This window comes from Oncorhynchus keta, chromosome 36 (genome assembly GCF_023373465.1).
Source record: "Oncorhynchus keta strain PuntledgeMale-10-30-2019 chromosome 36, Oket_V2, whole genome shotgun sequence".
Classification (NCBI taxonomy): domain Eukaryota; kingdom Metazoa; phylum Chordata; class Actinopteri; order Salmoniformes; family Salmonidae; genus Oncorhynchus; species Oncorhynchus keta.
In genome coordinates, this window is record NC_068456.1 from 17,721,130 (window position 1) to 17,737,663 (window position 16,534).

At 40.8% G+C, this 16,534-nt stretch overlaps 2 protein-coding genes across 2 annotated transcripts; one reads left to right on the forward strand and one right to left on the reverse strand.

Annotated features, from left to right (window-relative positions):
• Window positions 1–74: 74 nt before the first annotated feature.
• On the reverse strand, window positions 75–9,331 carry smndc1 (survival motor neuron domain containing 1). The gene is made up of 6 exons (XM_035754385.1): window positions 9,173–9,331; window positions 3,736–3,855; window positions 3,443–3,585; window positions 2,038–2,193; window positions 1,754–1,907; window positions 75–875 (listed from the first exon to the last, which is right to left on the reverse strand). The coding sequence occupies exons 2-6, from the start codon at window positions 3,853–3,855 to the stop codon at window positions 738–740; spliced, it is 711 nt and encodes a 236-aa protein (XP_035610278.1). The 5' UTR covers window positions 9,173–9,331; the 3' UTR covers window positions 75–737.
• Window positions 9,332–9,900: 569 nt separating this feature from the next.
• On the forward strand, window positions 9,901–11,997 carry LOC118369916 (alpha-2A adrenergic receptor-like). The gene has a single exon (XM_035754690.2). The coding sequence runs from the start codon at window positions 10,324–10,326 to the stop codon at window positions 11,533–11,535; it is 1,212 nt and encodes a 403-aa protein (XP_035610583.1). The 5' UTR covers window positions 9,901–10,323; the 3' UTR covers window positions 11,536–11,997.
• The last annotated feature ends 4,537 nt before the right edge of the window (window positions 11,998–16,534 follow it).

Here is a 16,534-nt window from a genome sequence, read left to right on the forward strand (position 1 = left end):
ATTTTCTATGCAGTACACTTCTGCGCCAGCACCAGACAGATGCAATCTGGCAATAAATCACAAATATAGGAGACTACACAACTCATCCCTGATTTTAATTGAGAAAAAGAAAAGCTTACGTCGCCAGCAGTGATACAAGGTCATTGATGTACGTCACGGAAACAAAGATGGTACAAAATGCATTACTGCCATCTGGAGGAACTGTTAAACATTCAGTACCAATATGGAAACCTACTTGTAATTTCAGGGCAAAATGAGAGGGACATCTTACCTCAACAAAAATGACAATTTGTTTTACTGTAAATGTACAAAACGGAAATGCTTTAAAAAGAGTTATTACCACTAAACAGCAAAAAGTAAAAATGTCTAAGATAGCCCAGTTCACCCTGAAAAAGCTATAATAAATGTGTAACATTGAAACATGCACATATTATAGTTTTTGCCTTTGTTGCATTCAGAAAGATACAGCAATCCATACAAATGTCACCACAATCTAAACACTTGAGTACACTTATTTGTGCTGATCCATTACAGGGGTAATTTATTTTATTAAGAATTCTGCTGTTCTATATGACATACCGGTAAGAACAATATTCCAATGAGCCAACCAATGGTGAGTAAGCAATTAGTTTCAAAGCTCCTTTACTTGAGTAACCTAAGCCATATAAACACAATGGTAAACACTGATCCTCCTACTATACAATGGGATACTTTAAACACCAAGAAAACATTTTTGGTCACTGTGGCATGAGATGCCTGACGTTATATTTGGATGTGTCGTGATACGTGGTCATGGGTTTGTCTGCTATGCCACATGTTCCTACTCCCACCTTTCCATTTACGCTCTCCGGCGATGCAAATATACTCCTCTTCACCTGCAACACACAATGGAAATCTCAGACTATTTGTGATCGTACTCTCTCCTGCAACAAAGCAATGGCTGAAAATGTGCAAATAACATATGAAATGTTACTTAGTTTAAGACTTGAAGCGCAGAGACTGTCATTTTGACTTCACATGAATTTCAAATTGTAATATCTTTGCCATTTTTTAAGTTGTGTCCCCATTCATCTTTACATTTTCCTAAATAAGTCTTTAACACGCTGACGTTGTTAGAATTTCAATATCAGAGTTCGTGTTATAAGCAGTTTGGGGAGGAAATGTAACCCCCCCCTCTTTTCACCGGACAGTTGGCTGCCCGTCTGATAACGGGGCCCATCGAAACTACACCTACCTAAACTATATCAAAACAAATTTCATATAGATGTAGCCTAAAGAAAATTTTAAATTGACAAAAGTATGATGGGCGACAATATTGTCATCTGTCAAATTGTAATTGATGCTTGCGTAATTGACAAAGGGGGGACCAGAGCTTACCAAAAAGCGACTTCTTCAAATCACCCTACTGAGGTTCACACAGGTAAGACGTTTTGAAATAGCATATTCTAAGGATTCTAAAAAACAAAATACTTTTGCCAAACCACAACAGGCTGCATTTGAAAATATAACTTTTTCCAAGAACTGAAAATGTATGCATTCAACACACGAGCACTCGCTGCAGCATATAGCCTAGGCCACTAAACACAGACTAGTAACATAATACAACTTCAAATATGGTATATGGTAAATTATTATTTTTGCAATAGCATACATGGAATGTATTTGACTGTTTGAATGTTGAGTAAAAAAAAATGACGGGGCCTGGCTTTTCTAGTGTTAAGTTGTGTGTGTAAAGTAGATGAACATGTGTTACCTGTCCTTTCTTGTTCTTGTTGTAGGCCTTGTTGTTGAAACTTTGCCACTTGGATTTCTGGTCTTCTCGCTCCTGTTCCAGCTCCTTCATCCTCAGCACCTTCTTCTGGGCCTTCTTCTTCTTGTACTCCCTCTGGTCTGCTATCTGCTCTTTCCTGTCATGGCACGCACACACAAAGTTACAATTTTTGATCCTCCATGGACTGTTCGGGACATCACGGAAAAGTAAAAAACTCCTGACCCTACTACACAGGACATATTTAACATAAGTGTCGTCTCTCCTACCTGGACTTGGGTTTCCCGTCCTCCTCAGAATGCTTGCCCTCCTCGGCAGGTTTGAGGTTCTGCAGTGGCACCACCTCTGCGTTCCCGTAGCCGAAGAAGGTAATGGCCGCCGTGCCGTTCTCGCCGTCTATCTCCTCAATCTCAGCCTCATACACCCTGTCAAAGAATCACGGCTGTAAGCAGGTGAGTACGAGCCACAGACCCAAGCCCTACTACACAACATTGTGAAGAAATACAGTTTTTTATTGTTCTTATTCAGGGCCTAGGCTCTTAATTAAAAATATTTCACAACAGTGTTGTTGAACAAATAAATTACTAGAGTGTAGGTCAAATGGTAAGTCAAGACCATGGTGTGCAAGCAAGATTAACAAAGATTACCATCCCACTTAGCAGCATTGTAAAATTGGTCATTTATCAGTTGATTCTTTTACACTGAACAAAACTATAAACGCAACACGTAAAGTGTTGGTCCCATAATTGTTTTGTGCTGGGGACAATAAAAGGCCACTAACGTCTGCCATAGACGTCTCAAGTTGAGGGAGCGTGCAACTGGCATTTTGACTGCAGGAATGTCCAACAGAGCTGTTGCCAGAGAATTGAATGTTAATTTCTCTACCATAAGCCACCTCCAACGTAGTTTTAGAGAATTTGGTAGTACGTCCAACCAGCCACCTGGACAGCTGATGAAACTGTAGGTTTGCACAACAGAAGGACCTCTGCACAAACAGTCAGAAATCCTCTGAGGGAAGCTCATCTGCGTGCCCGTCGTCCTCACCAGAGTCGTAAACCGACTTCAATGGAAAAATCTTCACTTTCGATGGCCACTGCCACGCTGGAAAAGTGTGCTTTCCACAGATGAACCCCGGTTTCAATTTTACCAGGCAGATGGCAGACCGTGTGTGGAGTGGTTTGGGCAAGCGGTTTGTTGATGTCAACATTATGAACATGTCCCAGTTCTTCCATGGTCTGCATACTCACCAGACATGTCACCCATTGAGCATGTTTGGGATCCTCTGGATCGACAGCGTGTTCCAGTTCCCGCCAATATCCACCAACTTCACACAGCTATTGAAGATTGGGACACAATTCCACAGGCCACAGTCAACAGCCTGACAAATTCTATCCGAAGGAGATGTGTCGCGGTACATGAGGCAAATGGTGGTCACACCAAATATTGACTGGTTCTGATCCACGCCTCTACCTTTTTTTAAGGCATATGTGACCAACAGATACATATCTGTATTCCCAGTTATGTGATATCCATAGATTAGGGCCTAATTAATTAATTTAAAATGCCTGATTTCCTTATATGAACTGTAACTCTGTAAAATATTTGAAATGGTTGCATTTATATTTTTGTTCAGTGTAAGTTAATATTGACTGAGGAACTTCTGGTGACACTCACTGTCCATCCTGACTCCACACAGTCATACACCTGTCCCCAACGCTCCAGCTGTGTTTCAGGGGGGCTGCATCGGAGCTGTTGGCACTAGCAGTACCTTCAGAGGGCTGCGACGTCAGGAGGTCTTTTGTCAAGTCTATGACTTCCTGTGAAGGATACATAACATTGAGGTCATTTTGTTCCTAGATAATAATCACATTTGAAGACCGACACACTAAGAAACCTATTGACACTCATTGACGTAAAAAAAAAAAAAAACGTCATGGCTAATACTCGTGACATGGATAGCTAGTTACCGATAAGTCTTTCTGTAATTTGAGAAGGTCTTCGTTCTCAGGATCGGTTGATAAGGCAGCTTCCACTTGTTGTAACTGGGCTTTGTAGCTGCCCAACTGTTTCAACAAATCTTCTGACATCTAATAAATGGACAATGAAAGGGGGGATACAACATAGTAAAATTACACTTGAAACAAAGTGACAATAGCAAATAAACAACTCAGCAAGGATGGCAAGGCAGTGGAAAGACTTGCAAGGCGGAGCCAGGCTACTCGCAAGTCGTCGCAACTAACGGGGTTGGACAGTGAAGGACTATTTAAATGTGTTATTGTTTTGGTCTTTGCATACTTTAATTATGTTTGGTGATGTTTATTACAATTCAGCTTTTAGCTGTGAATGTGTAACATGATTTATATTTTTGAAAAGGACCACAATGGAAATACGTTTGTTATCCTAGACATCTTTTAATGCATTGTATCCACATGTGCTTGTATTGTGTTTTTAAAGTGTCAAATAAAATCAATACATTTCTACTACTTTGTTAGTGTTGCTAACTGTCTATACATTAACAACAAATATGGTTGTCACTAGTTACCACAGCCACAAAGTCAAAAATTGGCCACATCGTAAAAATTCCTGAGAACTAAAATGTGCTTTTTGTCTTCATTTAAAGTTAGGCTAGCCGCTGATTATGACTCTTCATGCCATTACATTACACATAAGAGTAATTGTCGCTCTTGCTGCTGGTGAGTCTCTGATCCACCTCTACGCAGGGGCGGCAGGGTAGCCTAGTGGTTAGAGCGTTGGACTAGTAACCGAAAGGTTGCAAGTTTGAATCCCCGAGCTGATAAGGTACAAATCTGTCGTTCTGCCCCTGAACAGGCAGTTAACCCATTGAAAATAAGAATTTGTTCTTAACTGACTTGCCTAGTCAAATAAAAATAAATAACGCAGACGACACCATTCTGTATACTGCTGGCCCTTCTTTGGACAATGTGTTAACAACCCTCCAGGTGAGCTTCAATGCCATACAACTCTCCTTCCGTGGCCTCCAACTGCACTTAAATACAAGTACAACTAAATGCATGCTCTTCAACTGATCGCCCTGACTTAGAATATGTGGACAACTACAAATACCTAAGTGTCTGGACTGTAAACTCTCCTTCCAGACTCACATCAAACATCTCCAATCCAAAGTTAAATCTAGAATTGGCTTCCTATTTTCACCATAGCAGCACCCATGTTTGGTGTAGCACGCGCTCCAGCAGGTATATCTCTCTGGTCACCCCCAAAACCAATTCTTCCTTTGGCCACCTCTCCTTCCAGTTCTCTGCTGCCAATGACTGGAATGAACTAAAAAAATCTCTGAAACTGGAAACACTTATCTCCCTCACTAGCTTTAAGCACCAGCTGTCAGAGCTGCTCACAGGTACATAGCCCATCTAGAATTTAGCCCAAACAACTACCTGTTTCCCTACTGTATTTATTTATTTAGCTCCTTTGCACCCCATTATTTCTATCTCTACTTTGCACATTCTTCCACTGCAAATCAACAATTCCAGTGTTTTACTTGCTCAATTGTGAGAGCGAGAGTTGCACCCCTTCTGAAAAAACCTACACTCGATCCCTCCGATGTCAACAACTACAGACCAGTATCCCTTCTTTCTTTTCTCTCCAAAACTCTTGAACGTGCCGTCCTTGGCCAGCTCTCCCGCTATCTCTCTCAGAATGACCTTCTTGATCCAAATCAGTCAGGTTTCAAGACTAGTCATTCAACTGAGACTGCTCTTCTCTGTATCACGGAGGCGCTCCGCACTGCTAAAGCTAACTCTCTCTCCTCTGCTCTCATCCTTCTAGACCCATCGGCTGCCTTCGATACTGTGAACCATCAGATCCTCCTCTCCACCCTCTCCGAGTTGGGCATCTCCGGGGCGGCCCACGCTTGGATTGCGTCCAACCTGACAGGTCGCTCCTACCAGGTGGCGTGGCGACAATCTGTCTCCTCACCACTGGTGTCCCCCAGGGCTCTGTTCTAGGCCCTCTCTTATTCTCGCTATACACCAAGTCACTTGGCTCTGTCATAACCTCACATGGTCTCTCCTATCATTGCTATGCAGACGACACACAATTAATCTTCTCCTTTCCCCCTTCTGATGACCAGGTGGTGAATCACATCTCTGCATGTCTGGCAGACATATCAGTGTGGATGACGGATCACCACCTCAAGCTGAACCTCGGCAAGACGGAGCTGCTCTTCCTCCCGGGGAAGGACTGCCCGTTCCATGATCTCGCCATCACGGTTGACAACTCCATTGTGTCCTCCTCCCAGAGCGCTAAGAACCTTGGCGTGATCCTGGACAACACCCTGTCGTTCTCAACTAACATCAAGGCGGTGGCCCGTTCCTGTAGGTTCATGCTCTACAACATCCGCAGAGTAATAATAATAATATAATATATAATATATGCCATTTAGCAGACGCTTTTATCCAAAGCGACTTACAGTCATGTGTGCATACATTCTACGTATGGGTGGTCCCGGGAATCGAACCCACTACCCTGGCGTTACAAGCGCCATGCTCTACCAACTGAGCTACAGAAGGACCAGTACGACCCTGCCTCACACAGGAAGCGGCGCAGGTCCTAATCCAGGCACTTGTCATCTCCCGCCTGGATTACTGCAACTCGCTGTTGGCTGGGCTCCCTGCCTGTGCCATTAAACCCCTACAACTCATCCAGAACGCCGCAGCCCGTCTGGTGTTCAACCTTCCCAAGTTCTCTCACGTCACCCCGCTCCTCCGCTCTCTCCACTGGCTTCCAGTTGAAGCTCGCATCCGCTACAAGACCATGGTGCTTGCCTACGGAGCTGTGAGGGGAATGGCACCTCAGTACCTCCAGGCTCTGATCAGGCCCTACACCCAAACAAGGGCACTGCGTTCATCCACCTCTGGCCTGCTCGCCTCCCTACCACTGAGGAAGTATAGTTCCCGCTCAGCCCAGTCAAAACTGTTCTCTGCTCTGGCCCCCCAATGGTGGAACAAACCCCCTCACGACGCCAGGACAGCGGAGTCAATCACCACCTTCCGGAGACACCTGAAACCCCACCTCTTTAAGGAATACCTAGGATAGGATAAAGTAATCCTTCTCACCCCCCTTAAAAGATTTAGATGCACTATTGTAAAGTGGCTGTTCCACTGGATGTCATAAGGTGAATGCACCAATTTGCAAATCGCTCTGGATAAGAGCGTCTGCTAAATGACTTAAATGTAATGTAAATGTACTTCGCCACCATGGCCTTTTATGCCTTTACCTCCCTTATCTCACCTCACTTGCTCACATTGTATATAGACGTATTTTTCTACTGTATTAATGACTGTTTGTTTTACTCCATGTGTAACTCTGTTGTTGTATGTGTCGAACTGCTTTGATTTATCTTGGCCAGGTCGCAATTGTAAATGAGAACTTGTTCTCAACTTGCCTACCTGGTTAAAAAGGTGAAAAAAAAAAATAATAATTGGACGAAGGCTTCATCTGTGAAGGGGGGGGGGTTATGAGTCGCAGTCCAGTTTTGGAAGCAAAAGTCATATTTCCTAGGGTTAGGCTAGCTCAATATTGGCCCAACGTTACTCCTTAATCGAAGGACTTTTACATGTTCTGCAGAAAGGATGAATTGGCTATGGATTCCACTCTCAATTACAGTATTTTTCTATGAATAGAAATTGCTACTTCCATATCACAAAAAATGATTTCACAAATACAAAATAGACATTTACTCTACATAAAAAAATGGTTTTATAACCTGGATGTAACGAGCCCTGAACGCTGACAAAACATATTTTTACTGCTCTAATTAAGTTTGTAACCAGTTTATAATAGCAATAAGGCACCTCGGGGGTTTGTGGTATATGGCCAATATACAATGGCTAAGAGCTGTATCCAGGCACTCCGCGTTATGCTTAAGAACAGCCCTTAGCCGTGGTATATTGACCACATACCACACCCCCCCATGCCTTATCTCTTAATTAACATAGTTAAAGATAACGCTTGAGGCGTCTGCCTTCCGTTAAAACACAGGTGTTCGGCAGTGGTGTAAAAAGTACACAATTGTCATACTAAAAGTATAGATACCTTAATAGAATGTTACTCAAGTAAAAGTCAGACAGTAAAATACTACTTGAGAAAAAGTCTAAAAGTATTTGGTTTTAAATATACTTGCATATCAAATGTAAATGTAGTTGCTAAAATATACTTAAGTATCAAAAGTAAAAGTATAAATTATATCAAATTCCGTATATTAAGCAAAGAAAACACCACAACTTTCTTGTTTTTAAAATGTACGGATAGCCAGGGGCACACTCCAACATTATTTACAAAAAGATGCATGTGTTTAGTTAGTCTGCCAGGCCATAAACAGTAGGAATGACCACGTGTTCTCTTGATAAGTGCATGAATTTGACAATTTACCTGTCCGGCTAAGCATTCTAAATGTAACGAGTATTTTTGGTCGTCAGGGAAAATGTATGGAGTAAGAAGTACAACATTTTCTTTAGAAATGTATTGCAGGAAAAGTTGTCTGAAATATAAATAGTTTAGTACACATACCCCCAAATACAACTTGAAGTATAAATACTAATGTAATACTTAAGTACTTTACGCCACTGGTGTTTGACAGCCTATTAGCACAGCTACTCCACTCGTCTTCCATCTGTTTTCATAAACAAGCGTTGTAATATGGAAATATGTCCGCGCGGGAACCCACAATCCATAAAAGGTTAACCTTTTTTCCGCCGATTTGAAAAGATATGAAATCTGCTCCTTATGCTTCCAAAACATAAACGCAAGCGATGCGTGTTAATGTTCCGACCGAGCGTCGCTGCTCTTAACAAAAGTACCCCCCTTCCGAAGACGGCTTTGTATAAAGCAAATACTTGTGTGAAATTGAATGACACTGAGTCATGATCAAGGGACATGGTTGGGCATAAGGTTAGCAGTGTGGTAAAGTTTATGGTTAGATTTGAAAACTGATTTTAAACAGAGATTGTAGATATAGGCGGTTTATCTATAATTATGACTTTGTGGCAAGTTGGGACGACCAACAAATAGCAAATAAGTTAGCTAGCTACAAAGCTAAGTAGTAGTAGGCTTAGCTAACGTTAGCTAGTTACATTTCGGTGTTAGGGAAGGTTAATTAACACATGTTCACTCGTTTTTAAAGTAACTAGTTAGTTATTGACATATATTTCCATACTCTGATAGGTATAAAAATCTAGCTACCGACTTTAAAATTAATTTCAAATAGGCATCGCTAGCTAGAATGTTAGCTACCACTAGATAGCTAAGGTTAGCAAGTAACGTTAGCAGCTAGGCCATCATCACAACACAGCGACCGCTGGCAGCAATGACAATTTTGGCAATAAAACAACTAATTCAAAATGATTAAATGTTCATTAATAATCTTACCTTCCCGTATTTGCTTCAAATTAATACAGACTCAGGATATTCAGATTTCACTTAAATTGTTTCTAATAACTGAAATTGTAGACAACAACAAAACAGTTCCTTTCCTCCTCAGCAAATTTTACCGGAAATGCCGATTGTTGATATAACATGTTCTTCTCGCGATACTACAGTATCCTAAAGTGTCATATCGCACCTTGTCAGCAGATGGGGCTTTAATCCCAATCATTTCTGTCCATGGTGATTAAATTTAACAATTGTGTCTTTGATTCGACTCCCAAACGAATTACCTGTAAAAGGTCAACTCTGACTGTAAATCTTATTCTATAATATGTTGTCTTCTTAAATAAAAGCCATTATGTTGTCTTCAACATGTCATGTCAATTTAACCCCCGCTCCAATTAGTATAGTAAACTATAATTTACTCCTTGCAGCGTTTATCTTGGGCTATTTCCTGTCATTAACATTTTTATCAATGTCTAATTTGGCTCATTAATAAACAGTAGACGTAGTCACAAAATACAAAATATATATGTATATCCGGAGAATATTCAGAATGACGATATTTTGTCAACGTTCAGTTTGGAAAGCAGCAATACAGCAATCTGGAGCTGCGATTGTAGTTGGACCCCGCCCATAATTCTCACTGAAATATACTGACTGGGGAGCGGAGTCTCCAAACCATATATAAAGCAGCAATCCCATCCTCTGCCACATAAAGGTCTGTTTCACCAACTACTGTTTCACTGGGCAGAGAAATATCATCCTGCTCAGATGCTATTCTACGCACAACGTGGGGCCATTTGACGTTTTTGAAGGATAACGATTAATCACTTTTTTCCTGAATATGTAGTTGGTAAAGCTGAGGATTTGGATGCTGGAAAACAAAGAGGGAGTAAAACTACAGTTCTGTTTAAGGAGTATTTTCTCTTTTACTGGTTATTTATTTTTGTATCAACTTTTTTTATCAACAAAAATAACTAACATTGAGATTGTTTGTTAGATTGTTTGTTAGATTGTTCATATGACATAATTTTCCCCAGTGGGCAAAAATGAAGGCTACTTCTGCTTCATTAACAAATGTGTGAAAATAGTGGATTGGTTGTGGCTCTTCGAACAAGGACTCTTCTTATACAGACACATGCTTCATCCTTATGGGTTGTGATAACTTGACCAACAGCAACGGGACTTTGCCTGCTAGGCTCCCTTACACTGTGCAGACTTCTGTGCCTCTGACAATACTGGTGGGTATCCTTATTCTACTCACAGTGTTCGGCAATGTCCTAGTGGTCATCGCTGTGTTCACCAGCCGGGCCCTAAGAGCCCCTCAGAACTTGTTTTTAGTGTCCTTAGCATGTGCAGACATTTTAGTGGCCACTCTGGTAATGCCCTTTTCTCTGGCTAATGAACTGATGGGATATTGGTACTTTGGTCAAGTGTGGTGTGAGATCTACCTGGCCCTGGATGTTCTGTTCTGCACCTCGTCCATCACACATCTGTGTGCCATAAGTCTGGACAGATACTGGTCGGTCACTCAAGCCATTGAGTACAACTCAAAAAGGACACCACGCAGGATCAAATGTATAGTGTTATTCGTGTGGGTGCTGGCTGCCATTATATCATTCCCACCTCTCATTTCAATGGAGAAGGAAGGAGCCAAAGAGGAGGGTCCCACATGTAAGATCAATGAGGAGAAGTGGTACATCATATTCTCCAGCACCGCCTCATTCTTCGCCCCATGTGTGATCATGATTCTGGTGTACGTTCGAATTTACCAGGTTGCCAAGAAGAGAACCAGGGCCCCTCTGGGTGAGAGGAGAAGAGAAAACAATAATCCAGAGAAAAGTCGGTATGGCTTAGTTCAGCAGGACCCTTTGGAGAGAGGGAACAAAGGAGGGAGAGATGGAGTGGAGGAGGACGAGGAGGTCAATGGACTAAATATGGAGGAAGAGTGCTCCTCGTCTGATGGGAATGAGAACCAGTGCTCCATCAAAATGAAGCGGAGCAAGGAAAAGACCAAAGTGTGTCAAGTGAAACTAGGACAACCGTCCCCTAAAGGTGATGATGCACAGCAGTATGTGAATGTGAGCCGGTGGAAAGGAAGGCAGAACAGAGAGAAGCGCTTCACATTTGTTCTGGCTGTGGTCATGGGAGTGTTTGTTGTCTGCTGGTTCCCCTTCTTCTTCACGTACACACTCACCGCAATATGTGACTCTTGCTGTGTCCCTGAGTCATTGTTCAATTTCTTTTTTTGGTTCGGATACTGCAATAGCTCGCTGAATCCAGTCATATACACTATATTCAACAATGACTTCAGGAGGTCTTTCAAAAAGATCCTTTGCAAAAGGGATCGACGGGGGCTATGAATAAGCTTTTTTTGGACTAGCTACTATTTCCTGTCTGAATACAGATTTCATTGTTTAGAAGTTGGAGTCATGTACAGTCTCTTGTGAAAAGAAAATGTACCTATTTGGAAAAACTTCCCAACTTCACAAAATGTTCCATATTCAGTTCGGTCCCACTGGGCACACATTGGTTTAATCAATGTTGTTTCAACGCAATTTCAATTAAATTTACATAGAACCAATTTGGAATATACGTTAAATTGACGTTTGTGCCCAGTGGGGTGCTGCAAGCAAACTGTGATCAATTTGTAATGCATCTGTTACTGTTTTTATGTGTGTGTCAATGTACAACTGTTTTGAGTTCATTACAATCTTTAATCCCACTACAACCATTTAGATGTATTTGACTTTGAAACTAATGAATGCCATGTTGTTTATTACTTCACGCATGTTGTGAGGGAGCTGGCTAATATCTCCATGGATCTTGCTTAATAAAAATACATTTTAAAAAGTCTGTTTTTATTGTCACATACATCGGATAGGTGCAGTGAAATGTCTCGTTTTACAGGATCGGCCATGGTAGTATGGTGACCCTGGAGCTAAATATTTTTCACCCAGTAGGCTCTGGGATTCAAACCAGCAAACTTTCAGTTACTGGCCCAACACTCTAACCACTAGGCTAACTGCTGCCCATAATGTAATGCTAAATGTTCATATCTAGGCTATAATTCTTTCATGCATAATGTCAGGGAGCATATGCATGTATTATGAATAAACATATTTAAACATGTCTTCCCTGAATATTACAGTATTCCCTGAATATTACAATAAGTTCTATAAGCATACATGCATTGGGATACCAATTGAGTTTGAGGGGTATGATTTTTGTACATTATGTTCCAGAAAACCAGTACTATAACTCAAAACACTACGCTCTAAACGTGTTCATTGTATTCTACCTACTGAATAAGGACAATGTTTCAACCTTCATGTACCATATTGCACAGACCCAGAGGAGATAACAGAAAGAGATCCCTGGTTTCCCACATGGCAAGACAGACTGAATCATCCTACTGCAGACATCCCTACCAGTATAATTGGATTATTTCTGTCTTTATCAGTAGCGAGAGGAAACACCATGCCAGTAATCCACCCAGAATCAACTGATTTTATGGTGCATGCTAAATACAGTATATTATTTATATGATCTTTCACTCACAGCCTGCAAATAGGCAGGATGAACACAAAAGAAGAAAAGGTTATAATTTTTTTCAGTAAAACATCAGTACATTAAAGGAAAAGTCCACACCAAAAATATATTTTGGTATTTGTTTCATTAGCCCATTGTTGAGTCTGAAAATGTTTTGCTTGTCACCGATCAAGTTTTCAAGATATATAACTTTCAAAATAGATATATTTTGTTGCATCATATGATGCATAATGCATCATATGGGGATGATTTTTATATTTTGAAAGTTGCATATCTTGAAAACTTGATTGCTGACAAGCAAAACATTTTGGGACTATGTCAACAATGGACTAATGAAACAAATAGCAAAAGATAGTTTTTGGGTGGAATTTTCCTTTAATTGATGGGTGTTGGATTTCTGCCATCAGAGAGTAGTAAATTATGTTAGTGATGCACACACGGAGTCACTGCAACCCCTGTTGATGATCCATAGCAAAACAAACTATATAATCATAATATGTATAGACCGGTAAGGTGACAATGTCACGAAACGATGTGTGCTTCAATGGAGCGGAAGGCTGTGTGTGGTTATAATTCTGGATGGCCAGATAGCTAGCAACAATGACAAGAAGCTGCCATGTGGGGAATCGTATGTGGCTCATTTCAGCTAGTTTTATCTTGTTCTTGATACCATGTCTTGTTTTGAGGTTTTTGACAGATGTCATATCTATGCTAATGCTAATATACCAAAAGATTTGCGAGCCAAGTAACCAACATCTGTAACAATGTATTTGAGAGACAAGAGGTGCTCACTGTGTAAATGTATTTATGTTTTCAATAAACATTGGAGACTAAATATAGTTTACATGTTGTCAACAATCTAAGCCAACCCTGTCTGTTTTGCCCCATAGTTGTGCACGCATCGGTTTTGTTGCTCAACAACCAACCTGTCTATGCAGTTGTCTTCACTTCCTTCTCTCTGGGGACTTGCATTTGCTTTAACACCACCATTTCAGATAGCTTGAATGAATCCAAATAGAGGAATTATATTGCCTTATCAATATGACTGGAAGAAAAAACGGTTTTCCATACTATATACGGTGCATTCGGAAAGTATTCAGACCCCTTAACTTGTTTTTTGAAATTTTTTGAAAAAAAAAAAAATATATATATATATATATGCACACCAGTATCTCTACCTGCACATGACCATCTGATAATTTATCACTCCAGTGTTAATCTGCAAAATTTTAATTATTCGCCTACCTCCTCATGCCTTTTGCACACAATGTATATAGACTATTTTTTTTCCTACTTTGTTATTGACTTGTTTATTGTTTACTCCATGTGTAACTCTGTGTTGTCTGTTCACACTGCTATGCTTTATCTTGGCCAGGTCGCAGTTGTAAATGAGAACTTGTTCTCAACTAGCCTACCTGGTTAAATAAAGGTGATAAAAAAAAATAATAATAATTAAAAAATTTTTTTTTTTAAAAATGGAAAAAAAAAATAATATATATATATATACCTTATTTACATAACTATTCAGACCCTTTAGTATGAGACATGAAATTGAGCTCAGGTGCATCCTGTTTCCATTGATCATCCTTGAGATGAGTCCACCTGTGGTCAACCTGTGTTAAATTCAAGTGATTGGACATTATTTGGAAAGGCAAAACACCTGTCTATATAAAGTGCCACAGTTGACATTGCATGTCAGAGCAAAAACCAAGCCATGAGGTTGAAGGAATTGTCCGTAGAGCTCGGAGACAGGATTGTGTCGAGGTACAGATCTGGGGAAGGGTACCAAAACATGTCTGCTGCATTGAAGGTCCCCAACAACACAGTGGCCTCCATCATTCTTAAATGGAGGAAGTTTGGAACCACCAAGGCTCTTCCTAGAGCTGGCCACCTTGCCAAACTGAGCAATCAGGGGAGAAAGGCCTTGGTCAGGGAGGTTACCTAGAACCTGATGGTCACTCTGGGGAGATGGGAGAACCTTCCAGAAGGACAACCATCTCTGCAGCACTACATCAATCAGGCCTTTATGGTAGAGTGGCCAGGCGGAAGCCACTCCTCAGTAAAAGGCACATGACAGCCCGCCTGGAGTTTGCCAAAAGGCACCTAAAGGACTCTCAGACCATGAGAAACAAGATCGAACTCTTTGCCCTGAATGCCAAGCCTCACGTCTGGAGGAAACCTGGCACCATCCCTACGGTGAAGCGTGGTGGTGGAAACATCATGGTGTGTGGATGTTTTTCAGCGGCAGGGACTGGGAAACTAGTCAGGATTGAGGGCAAGATGAATGGAGCAAAGTACAAAGAGATTCTTGATGAAAACCTGATGCAGAGCACTCAGGATCTCAGACTGGGGTGAAGTTTCACCTTCCAACAGGACAACGACCCTAAGCACACAGCCAAAACAACGCAGGAGTGTCTTCGGCTCAAGTCTCTGAATGTCCTTGAGTGGCCCAGCCAGAGCTCGGACTTGAACCCGATCAAACATCTCTGGAGAGACCTGAAAATAGCTGTGCAGAGATGCTCCCCATCCAACCTGACAGAGTTTGAGAGGATCTGCAGAGTAGAATGGGAGAAACTCCTCAAATACCGGTGTGCCAACCTTGTAGCACCATACCCAAGAAGTCTCAATGTTGTAATCGCTGCCAAAGGTGCTTCAACAAAGTACTGAGTAAAGGGTCTGAATACTTATGTAAATGTGATATTTCAGTGTTTTATATTGAAAAAATGTGCAACAATTTCTAAAGACCTGTTTTTGCTTTGTCATTATGGGATATTATGTGTAGATTGATGAGGATTTGTATTTATTTAATCAATTTTAGAATAAGGCTAACGTATCAAAATGTGGAAAAAGTCAAGGAGTCTGAATACTTTCCCGAATGCGCTGTAGTTAGAAATTGTTCTGTTTACGTTATCACATAAGTAAGGATTATGCAACATGCTGTGGAACTCTCCTTTAATTCATCACACGCCATATTCTGTGTTATGTCCTACCTTATCTCATCAGGCTAATTGGACTAGAAAGGGTCTCTGTAAGGAATAAACATTTGAATAAAAGCTTATTTGAGAATGACATATTATGAACATGAGCAAGGGAATATAGCACTGAAATCAATACAAAATGGCAGAAAATCTAGAACGTGAACATTACATTAAGCCCTATTCAGGAGGGCAATTGGAACATGATAAGTGTATTCTGGGGAGCCAAGATCTCCTTATGTTTCATCATCTGCTCACAATTGGGTGATGAAACTTTTGATCAAAACAAATTGCATTGCCTTCAAAGAGCCCCCTCCTCCCCAAACTACCAATGAGAACAAGGCAATCAAATGAGAGGGAAATTATGCCTACAAGGTCATGGCTGGCACAACAATATTGAACACAGAACAGTTCAGCTCTCAAGAAATGATAACGCTACAGTTTGAGATATCATTACATCCTTCCCCCAAGTCAAACAAGAAACATACCAAGAGCCACATTTTATTGGTTATTGTTATAGGCCCTGCACACACATTATGGTGCATGTAATTTCATTGTGAGGTTATTTTCACAGCCTTATTTATGGTTGCCTCTGTGCCAGACAGTTTCTTTGATTAGCATGCTCTTTTCTTTTGTGGAAATGTTAGAGGCTACTCTATTTGTTTCCCTTTGAAACAAGTTTGCACTCGTTCTTCAAGTATTATACAACAGAATGATGGTGGCATTCTTATTATCAGTTCAAATATGAGTTATTTCATTTTGTCGTTGTTATAAAACATTTTCATATCTGTATTTGCCAGTGAGGAAGGCACACAGTAAAATACACAGCATTTGG

Bases quoted from the DNA above. Each gene is read 5' to 3' on its own strand.
- smndc1 (XM_035754385.1), bottom strand. From the start codon at position 3,855: ATGTCAGAAGATTTGTTGAAACAGTTGGGCAGCTACAAAGCCCAGTTA. The intron at 1,908-2,037 runs GTAGGAGAGACG...GTGCCATGACAG, and splicing joins GACGGGAAACCCAAGTCCAG to GAAAGAGCAGATAGCAGACC. The intron at 876-1,753 runs GTAACACATGTT...TGTGTGTTGCAG, and splicing joins ACAAGAACAAGAAAGGACAG to GTGAAGAGGAGTATATTTGC.
- LOC118369916 (XM_035754690.2), top strand. From the start codon at position 10,324: ATGGGTTGTGATAACTTGACCAACAGCAACGGGACTTTGCCTGCTAGG.